This window comes from Tinamus guttatus, unplaced genomic scaffold (assembly GCF_059628265.1).
Source record: "Tinamus guttatus ecotype Peru unplaced genomic scaffold, ASM5962826v1 Tinamus_guttatus_pri_ptg000115l, whole genome shotgun sequence".
NCBI lineage: Eukaryota > Metazoa > Chordata > Aves > Tinamiformes > Tinamidae > Tinamus > Tinamus guttatus.
The window spans coordinates 2,117,644-2,130,251 of NW_028288649.1; the positions used below are offsets into that span (position 1 = coordinate 2,117,644).

Below are 12,608 nucleotides of genomic sequence, written 5' to 3' on the forward strand. Positions count from 1 at the left end.
TTTCAAGCCTTGGAGGTATGCAAAGCATTGAGACCATAATGGAGAAAGACAGAACACAAATATGCTATACATGCAGTATTGGTGATCGTACAGGTTGATCTAGTGCAGCGAGGTTTGGAGTAGTGTTATTATAAATACAACACTACTAGTTTTTGCCTCCCCAGTGACACAAACATTTTGGATTGTTTTGCAGTAATGTCTCTGCTGTGAAAATTTCAAGCTGTGATTGAGAAAGCAAACTTCCAAACAGAAAAATCCCAGAAGCTACCAAAGGAATTTGAAAAATCATTGCCTCTTCCAAATGTCTTCAGCATGTGATACTGAAACTGTAACATTGCAATTTATTCAACAACTTCAGAGAAGGGCCGGTGTACACAGCTGACTTCTTATCTACAACATTCTTGTAGTGGAAAAGCAAGATTACGATATGAGAACCTTAATGTTATCACAGAAATACAGACAATTTAAAAAAAAAAAAACATTTTTATTCGGGGAGGGAAACTGCATGCTCGTTTCAAGAACCCACTGGCAAAAAATCTGAGAATAAAAAACACAAGATAAAGATGCATTCATGTGCATATCTATCATTCTGCCAAGACAGTCAAGGCAGGAAAAGTGGCTCTGTTTACTTCCTAGGAATGATAGAATTATCAAGAGCAATGGAAAATAAAAATAGTATTATATAAAGGCCACTGAATCATAATACCCAGAGTGCTGAGAATAGAAACCCTCTTGAGAATGGAGGTCAGTGCTAAGAAAGCAAGAAACACCATGAACCAGTAAGGGATAGGGCGTGAGTAATCACGATAGCTGGGAGGAAATCTGGGACATGCGGCAAGATAAAGCAAAAGTGTGTGGCATCTTCAACAGGCACTAGAGTAAACTAAAGAACAGGCCTCTTACCAGAAGAAACTTGAAACATACTTTAGAATTATAGACTCCTGGTCAGACTTTTGGGAACCAGAGAAAATGTCAGAGCCATCCACAGTAGTCAAGCAGCCAAGTGTTTTAGCAATCCTCAACTATGTGGTTTCAACCAGGAGATCCCAATTTACTTTAAATTTGGTAATAGGTTTATTTGAGAACTCAAATTTGATTACATCAAATCAAATCATCTCATATGATAGCCCGGAAAATAGTAAAGCTGTGTCTGCTGTAGAGATTGCTAAGGGCAGTAAAAAGCTGCAAATAGCAGAGCCTATTTAGCATTCCTTTCCTGAATGTTGAAAATATTCCCACAGAAAGTTTACAGCAGTCGGGTACAATGCTTGTAGTCACATTCGGTAACTGGCAGTGGAAGGAATAACAGAAAAAAAACAGTAAGAAAGGCAAAGCTTATTGCAAGTATTACAGGGTTAAGAGTCTCCCAGAATCACAATCTTGAGTCTTACACCAAGACAGGGAAGGAAGAATTTAGATTTAGCTCTAAGTTCTGCCATCAAACTCTTGTCAAAATTATTTGCATGCCTGCACTAATATACTATTTTTTTTCCTTCATATCGGTTGCTTTTATCAGAGACAAAGACAAAAAAGACACTTTTCTGAAATCTAAATAAATCTGTCTTCAAAGCTATCTTGTGTTGCCTAGAAGAAACTAGGTGATACCTATTTATATACATTCAGTTTATTTATATCCAGTCAACTGTGTGTTTATGAAACACACAGAAATATACAGTTTATTTTGCTTATACAATTTTAAAGGTGCAACTTCATTACTAATCACAGATCAACTCTGCAACGGGAAAAAACACGTGCAGCAAAATGGGACAGAATTTGAAGATATTAATATGCATGGTATTTTCCGTTGGTTATGGCTCCGGGCAATCCTACGTGGATTTTCAACAAAATAGCAAAAATTAGGTCTGTGCTCAGTGCTGACTTCTCATCATTTCTTTCCAATAGCCCTCTCTCAAGCAGTATTTAGTGGAGGGGAAAGGGCTAAGACCATGCTAAAATCTTTGCTACAAGGACGAGCAGCATCCAAGCATCTCATCCCATAAAAAAAACATGGCGTGGTGCCTGTCAGAAATGCCGTTTCCGTTACCGAATCGGACTGGAGCAGATCCCTGAGCTCGGAAGGGGCTAGGGATGCAGGTGAGGCAGGCGGGAGAGCCGGCAAAATGGGACTTTTTCAATTTTTCCTTAAAAAGACATGCCCTCCCCCCGCCCCCGCCGCAGCCGTTAATCCAGCCCCGGCGGTTGCCTGGCAACCAGGCTGTTACTCCCCCCTCTTCCCGCCCCGCCCTCCGAGCCCTGCAACATCCGGGAACTAACCCCCCCCCCCGCCCCGTCCCCCCCTGCGCGCACGGGCGCAATGAGCCCGCCCTGACGTCACCCTCCCCTCGCCCAATCGCCGCTCCGCTCTGTTTCCGGCGTCGGGCCCCGTATCCTGGATACGGGAGCGGGGTGGCGACCACGGGAGCGGCGCTCGGGGGGTGGGCTGAGAGGACGGTGCCAAACTACTGGGCAAATTAGTAATAATAAAACCTTTCCGCTATTTTTATTTAATTTTTAATTTTTTAATTTTTTTGGGGGTGTGTGTGTGTGGGGGGGGGGGGGGTGACGGCGCCTCTCTCCCAGGCTGCTTTCAGCTGTTTAGGCCCCTCCAAGCCCCTCATTCCCCACGCTGAGGCATGGCCCGGCACAGGCACTTGGAGTAAGGGGGTACCGAGTATGAATTCAGCCTGGAGTTGGAAGGATGTAGCACAAGGAAGCTTCGGGGGAGTAAGTAGCAATATATCCTATTCCTGGGGTTTGGGATTTTGTATCGTGCTGCTGTTAACCCTGTGGAATAGCCTAGGAGCAGGGTGGAAAGTAGCTGCCGTCAGTTCCCTTCTTCTCAAAATGCTCTTGGAGCAAAAAAATGCATAACAAAAGAGCAACAAAAGGAAAATGTGCAGTTGCTTTAATATAAGAATGCCAGGATTTTCAACAAATGACAAATGCTTCATTTGTTTCGTTGCACAAACTGAACCATATGCAGTTCTACAGACAAAAGTGATAGTTACTGATAAAAACTGAGCTAAACTTTTCTTATGGAGCTCCCTGACTCCTGCAGTGCAACACTGGCTGAGGATTTTACATAATTTTTATCTGCAAGAAGTGGTTTCTGTGGGAAATCCTCAGCACTAAGTGCTGTATCTGAAAAAGCTACGTTGAGGTTAGTGTTGTAGGGGTAGAGGTTTTTCACAAAGCTATGTATATTTCAATTTTTTGATTGCGTGCTGAAAAGTGGTAGGGACAGTTTTGTCTGAAATGTCCCTGGGCAGAAGTGCCAGTCTTATTTTTGACAAGTCTTTCAGTTTAAAACATTTGGTAATATCATTTTTGTTAACGAATCTGGCAGTCACTGGCCCAACTGTAACTTTTGGAATGTGTTAAGAGCTTTTGAAATGGGAAAGACTATCATCCATTTAAAGTCAATATCAGATTTTTTAGGAGGAGGGCTTTTGTCAAGCAATTACATTTCATGCTGCTAGAAGCATGTAGTCCCTATTGTAAGAGCTGGAAAGTTGCATACTGTATGCCAAAGGTCATTAAATCATTAAATGTAAATGTTCCCTCCTCCTCCTCCTCCTCCTTCTTTTTTTTTCTTTCTTTCTTTTTTTTCTTTTTCTTTTTCTTTTTTTTTTTTAAGATCTAACAGCACATTTCCAAACTGTTACCGGCAAAGCACACTTAGGTATGGAGAACTTTATTCTTTATGAAGAGATAGGAAGAGGAAACAAGACAGTTGTTTATAAAGGAAGAAGAAAAGGGACAATTAATTTTGTTGCCATTCTTTGCACCGATAAATGCAAAAGAGCTGAAATAACAAACTGGGTAAGAAATATTTTTCCTGCTATATATGATGGTGGGGAGGGGGGAGGAAATACAGGTTCCAAAATCCTGATTCAGTAGATAGCATTAAAAAGGAAAAAAAAAACTATTAAGTACTTCTTTATATGGTTTTGTTGCCATTTCTATCAACTTCTTAAGCTTTTGAACTCCTAGATTTTAAACTGAGTTTTTAAAAAATAATTTTATTGCTGTATCTCAGGTGATTTTACTGATGTAAACTCATCCTCCCCCGCTAAATTTGAAATATATGACTCCTCACCCCATCCCCTTAAATTTACTACATTAAGAACTTTGTTCTAGGTCCGTCTAACTCATGAAATCAGACATAAGAATGTAGTGACTTTTCATGAATGGTATGAAACAAGCAACCATCTCTGGCTTGTAGTGGAATTGTGCACAGGTAAGATTAGCTCAAAAGCTAAGACTTAATAGAATGGGCACTTATTAGTGATATTGTATAACAGTTTCTCCACAGGAAACGCTCGGATTTTTAAGAATGGTAGATAAGTTAAAGATAAGACACCTATCTGGGTGTTCTCTCTGTATATAAAAAGTGCCTGTGCTTCTGGAAGCAACTTTCTAACATGTCTAATGTTCTGAAGCGACATAGAATAAGTTTGTAAAGCCTTGAAAATTACTTTTGAAATGAGAAAAATGCATTCAATCATATATGTGGTGGATGACTTTTGCTTGTCTTAAGGTGACCAAACTTTATTTCTTTTAATAGTTACAGTATACTTTTTTTTTTTTTTTTCAAATTATGGGATTATTTTATATGTAGCCTTCTAAACTGCATTTTAAAAAGGGGTAATTACACATGATGGAAAAAGCTCTACTAGTTATTAAGTATTGTGAGATAATTCTAAAGCAATAACTAATTTATTAAACAGCGTAAAAGACTTGGAAGTAGGAAAAAAACCACTCAATTATTGCATAGTCTCAAGAAATTGAAGACTAAGAACATTTTTTAGTAGTTACAGATAATGATTTTTGCTTGCTGTCTTCTGAATAAGCTTGTATAATGTCCTTGGGAATTATTTATATGGCCTCACCTTTATAAGTTACTGATGACCATGTGTAATCTATTTCAGGTGGTTCTCTGGAATCAGTTATTGCTCAAGACGAACATCTACCTGAAGATGTAGTGAGAGAATTTGGTGTTGATTTGATTACTGGCTTATATCATATTCATAACCTTGGGATCATTTTTTGTGAACTGACTCCTGGAAAGGTAACTAAAAATGTGATTTAAGTGACAATCCTGTGTTAATTTGTATGTTGTTGACATTTAATTATTTCTGTTCTGCTGTCGGCAAGAGACTTACCTCAAATTGGAAGCCTATAGCTAAATGTGAACACAGTGGCACACAAGTCTGTAACTTGGAAGTTTGTAACTGAATTGATGTATTTCCTTGTTGTATGTTTGATAAAATATGGTGGTTTTGTTTTTTAATGAACTGGTATACTGATATGAATTAATGAAGTATTTCAGTTCTTAATCCTAGGGCAAATAAGTTTGAATATTCCAAGAGAATGAAGTTAATTAAATTTCCTTTGTAAATAACCTCCTATGCTATTTTCACCTATTATTTAAATTATCATCCTATTCTTGTGTAAGTTTAAGATGGAAATTTTAGCAGTTGTCCTTTTTTAAAATCTGATACTCATGTGTCTCTATTTGTCTAGATCCTGCTGGAAGGGCCTGGCACTCTGAAGCTCAGTAATTTTTGCTTGGCTAAGGCAGATGGTGAAAACTTGGAAGAATTCTTTGCTTTGATTGGATCTGACGAAGGAGGAGGAGATGGCAATGAAAGCACTCTACAAAGATCCCTAAAAAATAGATGCCGAGGTATAATACATGCTCTTATTACCCAAAATTAGAGAAGGACAGTAGATATCTTAGTTACTGTTTAGTTATTGAGATGGGAACTGCTGCCTATTTCCTTTTTTATGTCTAGACAAATTAGGGATTTGCAGATAAATTGCTAAAATTTGATACGTAATATCGAACTATTTTAGATCAATGATCCAGTTTGTCAGCTACCCTGATTTTTATAACCAGAGTTTTCTAATTCTTAGTGTATGTCCTAAGACAGCTTAATTCTATTTATTTATTTATTTTCATAATCTTATCTTTTTCATATGAGGATTATTTTGGCTTTCCATCTGCTCAGTTTGCTTGGCTCTGAATCTCTCAAGGTACATGAAAACACTACTACAGTTAATTATTGTGTTAGGACAGTATAGCACAAACCAAGTTGTGTAATGGAAGTGAAACATGAAACAAACAATGAAATAGCTTCTATAATCATACATATTTCATTACAAATCTAGGAAGGAAGAGATACTGTTGAAATTGCTTCAGTATTTCAGCTTTTCTTAAATCAGTGAGAATATCTTTACTTAGTATTAGCGACAATATTTAAAGTGTTGATCTGGTAAATGCTGAATGTGTAATACAGTGTATTACATGTATTGTATTTTGTAGGCTCTCTATTATACACGGCTCCAGAAGCAATAAGGGGAGAAGACTTCTCCAAATCCAGTGATATATGGTCCTTGGGCTGTTTACTTTATGAAATGTTCTCAGGTTGTAAGTTTGTTTATCTGTTTAGTATCTGTGATAATGAAAACTTAGGCTGTGGTCCCAATGTAAATTCTAGTTAACTTTCTAGGAAAGTTAAGACAGACAAAAGATTTAAGAGAGATTTTAAAGATTTCTTGAAGAGTATACCTAATGTACTTTAAAAAAAAGTAAGTTCTTATTTTGTCTTTATAAAAAAAATCATCTGAAGCAATAGTATTGAATGACCCTTTTGACTGAGATGAGAATATGATGCTAACCACTTGTGTGTTATAATTTCAAAATCCCAGCCGTACAGTCTGACATTATAATGATTTTACTCCTCAGTGTTAAACTCTAGGTGCATTCATTTGATCCTGGAAAAAGAAAGCTGGTTCACTAGTAGAAATCTAGAGTCTTTGGGGGTCCTGCAGATGAAGCGGTCAGTAGTGTTGGCTGCAGCTGGAAGGGAGATTTTGGCACAAAAGAGAAATGTAACACAGCCTGCTGAAATATTAGATATTGTATAGATGTTAAGGTTTCTGCCTCGGCCTTCTATTTCTGTCTTATTGCTGATCTACATAGAGCTCTGATGTTGACCTCCATCAGATCATCTCGGGTGCTTGTTCTGTCCTCGGTCTCTTCTACTGTTTATTGGAGAAGAATGTAATGCAAGGTTTTATATTTAAATTGACAAGTGAACTTGGTAAATGGAGTTCAGATTGAAGATTTGACATTTCCCTGGGGAAATGAGCTCATCATACATCATTGCACCTGACAGTCATTTTGAACTTTGATTGAACTGCCAATAAACTTTTTATTTTATTTATTTTTTTTCTGTTTGTAGGAAGACCGCCATTCTTCTCAGAGAGCTTTGATGAACTAATTGAAAAGATTTTATATGAAGATCCATTGCCACCTAGACCAAAGGGTAACAATCTGTTAATGAATCAATTCAGCGTAATACTTGGCACATTAAAGATTTATTTTGCAATGTTTCCTCTGAGACTGAGTGTTTAAGAATCACTTTGTCCTAGGTGAATGCTATCATTGCCCTTCCTTTGATAGGAACTTTTTCCTTTAATGATGAATGCTTATTTCTAGCTTGACAAATAGATATAACTTTTAAAGAATTTATTTTAAGAGATAACAGTAAATCTACAATCTGAAGTGAAATTGTTGAACTCTGTCATTGTGAGCTTCAGTGATATTTATGGAGGCACTTAAATATTAGCAGCTCTTCTATTTATAATAATGTGAAACCAATGGCTGTTAGAATAAAGTTTGCTACTTGTTTTCATTCTAAAGGATATTTTGTTTTCAAAGTGGATAAGTTGCATTTTGTAGTTTTGTTTTCTCAGAAGTCAAGGCTTTTTTTTTCGGTTACATAAGAATTCTAGAAATTGCTTTGGTGCGATAGTATACAGCCATAGTTCTCTTTAAATCTATTGCAACCGTGGCAGTTTTATTTTGGTTGAAGTGTCTTTCAGCTCAACTTCTTGCTAATACCTTTGTGATTCTCCTCTGTATTTTCTTGCAAGAGGCAGAAAATACATTTTTCTCAACCTCATCAGAAAGGGATAAATATTCATTTATATTCATAAATATTCAAAATAAGAACCTTTTGAAAGAATTTATGGGTAGTTTTGAAAAAAAAAAAAAGAATAGGTTCTCGCTAAGCAAGCTGTGAATATTGGGCAATTGTTGTATGGTGCTAGAATATCACATCCTGAAATGTTTTGCTGAATCAGTTGGTGCTTATGGTATTTCTAGACTACTCATTTTATTTTTGGATAATTTTTCACATTAAAAGTTTAACATTTGAAGTCTTTTATAAAATTATGTTAAATGTTTTGAATAATTAATAGTATTAACTATTATAACTATTAACTAGTATAACTTCACCTAAGCTTCAGACGTTATTTTTATTGTAGCTAATGGGAGGTTACTGTAAGAGAAGCTTTAATATGTTTTTTGCGGACACGTATTTCTAAATGCAGTGATTTTTTAATGCGTTCTAGGAAATACAATTGTTTAGAAAAATCCAATTATTTTACTAGCTATTAAAAATAACCAAATTGTAGTTTCAGAAGAGATTTGATTGGAGGACAACTTTTCTGTGGGTTATAAACAATTTTAATTACTTTGGTGACCAAGCATTGCTTTTCATTTTGGGGAGCCTTTGAAATACAGAGAGTTAATATTTAGGACTCCTTATACATTCAGATTTTCTTTTAGATGAAATGACTGTTACTCGTGGAACTGCTCTGATGTGATCTGTAGATAATGATTTCATCTGCACTGTGTGACAACTGCTTTGGCTTTTGCTGCTGAATACTTATCTTCTTAAATGCTTCTGATTACAGGTTCTGTTTTTCACATACCTTCTGCAGAGTTCATTAGTTTGCTAGGTGGCCTACTTGAAAAAGATCCCCAGAAAAGGTAAACTATTCAAACAATGACAATTGCACACATCACCTTTCTTCATCTCCAGAAGTAAAAATCATTGCTATGTATACCGTATGTATAGTGTTTTATAGGTGGAAAAGGATGCAAAAATATCCCTTCACATAAGGGATCAAGTTGTGTTTTCTCATGCAAAGATGTACAGAATTAATGTTTTGCTTATTTTTTTGTGAAATGATGAGCAGTTTGGAAACCAAATGACTTTGCTTTTCCAGAGGAAAGGTCCTATCTATTTTTACTTGGCTTTCACTTATAACTGCTGTACTTAAATTGTTAAATAGTGCAAGCTTATCCAAATACCCAGTAGAGTAATCGAGGTAGTTTAATGCTGGGCCTGGGCATGCAGTTGCTTTCATTGTTAGTCTCATCCTCTCTGCTGTGTGCCACTTCGATTTTGATTTGAGCAAAAAGTTGCCCCTAAAAGAGAGCTTCTTTGACCAAGTAAAAGTGAAATACAGGGTCAATTAATATTGATTAATGCAGGTGTGTAATGCCATTGTGTTCACATCTGGTATCTCTGTATATCACCTCTGTTCTGATCACGGCTATTTCAACTGACTTTTTTTATTTTTTCATTCTGACTTACAAAAGACTGGATTGGAGAGACCTATTGCAGCATCCGTTCTGGAAAGGCTCCCTTAGCCACTGTGATAATGATTCTGCAGACAGTGAGAACATAAAGCTCAAGGTATAGTAGGTTCAACAGAAACTTCCTTTGTAATTAGTATAAATGAGCATATATATTTTAGATTTGTGTGCAAATATATAAAATTATATATACATATTTAGTTTCTGATAGTCATGACTTTTTTGTGCATTTCTTAGTTTTTAAATGTTGCTTAGGATTTTAATGTTAACTAACCTGGTGAAAGTAATTTTACACCATTCAATGAATAGTTTTCAATGATTATTATATATTTCAATATTTATTATACAGTTATATTCCCTATTAGTATATTACGGTGTCTGTTTGCATTCAACAAATTCCTTTTCCTCTGGCTCTAGAATGTGTTAAAACTTCTTACCGAGGTAAAGTAACTGCTGTCATCTTAATTTATTTGTTTTTGTAATAATTATGCCCAGTAATTTGATTTATAATACTCTTTGAAAGCTTTTGGAGAGTTTTATAAATATGGATGAGTTTTATCTCTGTTGCACTGAGACTTTTTTGCTTGTTTTTATGCATTAAGACTTAGAATGTTGCAAAGCCTATCAGTACAGTATCCTAGATTTGTGTGTTTCAGCCTTACATCCTTGCAAATGCAGCTCACATATATTCTTTGCCTAAAACATTAATTTTTTTTTAATTTAATAGTATTCTACACTGCTGTATTTGCAAAATCTCCGAAGCTTCTGTGAGCATGGGATCTATGTGTTAACATAGTTAGGCTTCTTCAAGACTTCTGTTGTTTTGCTGATTCTTTCTAAGCTTGAGGGCATTGATATTGTTTCAAACATTTGAAGGACAGTTTTGGTTTCAATCCAGGGAATTACTCTAAAACCAAAATAACTCTTTTCGAATGCTGAATGCTTTTGCGCTTCATCTATTTTTATAATCCAGTTTTGTGCTGCTTAATTCCTTGTTTCTGATAACACTGCTGCAGTATTTCTGATACTGGTGGTTTTTTCTAGCTTGAGTCATTGCTCACGGTATTTTGATTACCTCTTTTCCCACCAAAGCGGATAAAGAATCCAGAGTCAAAGTTCATACCTCAAAATAGGAATTTATTAAAACTGTTAGTGAGATTTATGTCAGCCATCACTGCAGTGGCCATCTTTGACCAATTCTCAGCGAATTGGAAGAATCTTACACTCTTACAAAGTGTTAGGCTATTTGATTTTATTATTGAGGGTTTTCTAATGGCTCTGAAATGTCCGCTGAAGAATGTGGTGATCAGCAAATCAGACAAAATTGGAGAGGGGCTTGGAATGCAAAAGAAACCCTGTACCTATTGCTTCGCAAAGAGCAAGGCCTTATAGCTTTTTTTTTTTTCCATGGGAGGTGGAAAAATAATTTATAATCCGTAACTAATATTTTATAACCTTGCTGAAGCGTCTTTAAGACCCAGTGCCATAGGAAAAACTGTGAATGAATTAAAAAAAAAATAATTCTTTTAATTAAATGTGACATGGCCTTAGGCAAAAAAGAATCAGTAGTGTTTACTAAACTTAATCTAGGTTACAGACTTCACTATTAAAAGTATGCTTGTTGTGATTTTTTTCCTGTGAAGATTAAAGGGTATCTTAACAACTTTTAGTATTCTTTTATAGCTCTGACATGATAGGTATAAATTAAGCATGTCTGCTTCTTTGTGCTCGAGTTCTACTGGCAAAGTTGGAGAATTATTAGTAACGCAAAAGTCACTGACTAGAAGCTTGTTTGCCATCATTGATATTACTGATATAAAACATATTTGTGAAGTATGTACCACAAGAGGATACTAGTCTACAAGAATAATATCTAAATCCTATGTTAATAATTGCTACAAATTGATCTCCTTCATATGTATTTTCTTAATGTGCAATATCTCTGATAAACAGTAATGAAGACAGAGAGTCATCTGTACCATGGGATATCAAGGAACCTGGAGCTACCCATAAAGATGTAGATAACCTGTCGTCCTCAAGAACAGATAATAAGCTGCCTAGTAATTCTTTCAAAATAGGTAATGTTATCCATTGCATTATTTTGAATTACTTTGTGTCCTGTGGATTGTAAATCTCTTAATCTCACTAAAATACACTTAATCCCTGTATTTCATTTCTTTTTAATTTCTGAATCCAAGTTCATGTTCTCTTCTCAGGAGAAATTCTGACTGACTTGCGGCCAAAAAGTGCAGGTGATGGTGAATCAAATGAAGCCATATTTCTCCTCAGGTATGAAAATCAAAAGAATAATTAGAAAACACTAATCCATACATGTTTTTAGAGTAATTCATTTTGAATTTTATACTGGCAATTTAGTTAATATTAAGGCACTATTTGAAATACAATTAAAACAATTGCCTTATGACACTGTTTTTTAAGTAAAGTCTTTTGATTTCATAGCCATTTGGATAAAAGACTTTATGTAGAGACTCTTTTTTTTCTTTCTTTAGATATAAACCTGTGTTCTACTACATCATGCCTAAGATCCACTGAGATAGCATCTGTATTTTTTTGTCACAAGCTCCTGGTCCTACGTACCAAAATCAGTTTTAAGAAATAGTGCTTGGGGTGACAGTGATTTGCGTTAATTCAGGCCTAATTCTGACATGTTGTACTAGCTGCTAAACCAAACAGATTCCCTGATAAATAAGGTTTTGTTCTTGTACTCATCAAGCAGAAAGACCTCCATTTAAAAATAAATACTTCTTTTTAGGCTTCTTTCGTAATCTGAAATGGGACTTTTGTGCCCTTTTTATCATGTAATAGTGTGTCTTTTTTACAATTATTTTAGTTTGCTTAATAAAATATTACTTCTCAGCTGGCTTACAACCTTCACAGCATACCATCACAGCTAAAGCAACAATATCAGTAATTTAAAATGGCATTTGCTTCTTACTTTACAAATCTGTTGAAAAGAAAGCTGCAGAGGCATTAAAAGCACTTTCTATAACAACATAGAATCCAAATTCTATCAGGATTTACAGTAGATAATGCTGTAAGAACACACTGTAAGAACAATTTATTTTATTGTTGGTAAGTACATTTAAATAATGTGAATTTTGAAATGTAGTACAGTAATATTCTGTATTCT

At 35.6% G+C, this 12,608-nt stretch overlaps 1 protein-coding gene across 1 annotated transcript in view; it reads left to right on the forward strand.

Annotated features, from left to right (window-relative positions):
• Nucleotides 1-3,616: 3,616 nt before the first annotated feature.
• The window catches only part of ULK4 (unc-51 like kinase 4), a 134,307-nt gene continuing 125,315 nt past the window's right edge, over nucleotides 3,617-12,608 (forward strand). Inside the window, exons 1-10 of the mRNA XM_088521218.1 lie at nucleotides 3,617-3,822; nucleotides 4,141-4,240; nucleotides 4,932-5,071; nucleotides 5,527-5,689; nucleotides 6,329-6,430; nucleotides 7,251-7,334; nucleotides 8,770-8,845; nucleotides 9,461-9,562; nucleotides 11,411-11,535; nucleotides 11,674-11,746. Of these exons, the coding sequence (XP_088377344.1) occupies nucleotides 3,685-3,822; nucleotides 4,141-4,240; nucleotides 4,932-5,071; nucleotides 5,527-5,689; nucleotides 6,329-6,430; nucleotides 7,251-7,334; nucleotides 8,770-8,845; nucleotides 9,461-9,562; nucleotides 11,411-11,535; nucleotides 11,674-11,746 (1,103 nt within the window). The 5' untranslated portion in view covers nucleotides 3,617-3,684. The remainder of the gene's footprint in view (nucleotides 3,823-4,140; nucleotides 4,241-4,931; nucleotides 5,072-5,526; nucleotides 5,690-6,328; nucleotides 6,431-7,250; nucleotides 7,335-8,769; nucleotides 8,846-9,460; nucleotides 9,563-11,410; nucleotides 11,536-11,673; nucleotides 11,747-12,608) is intronic.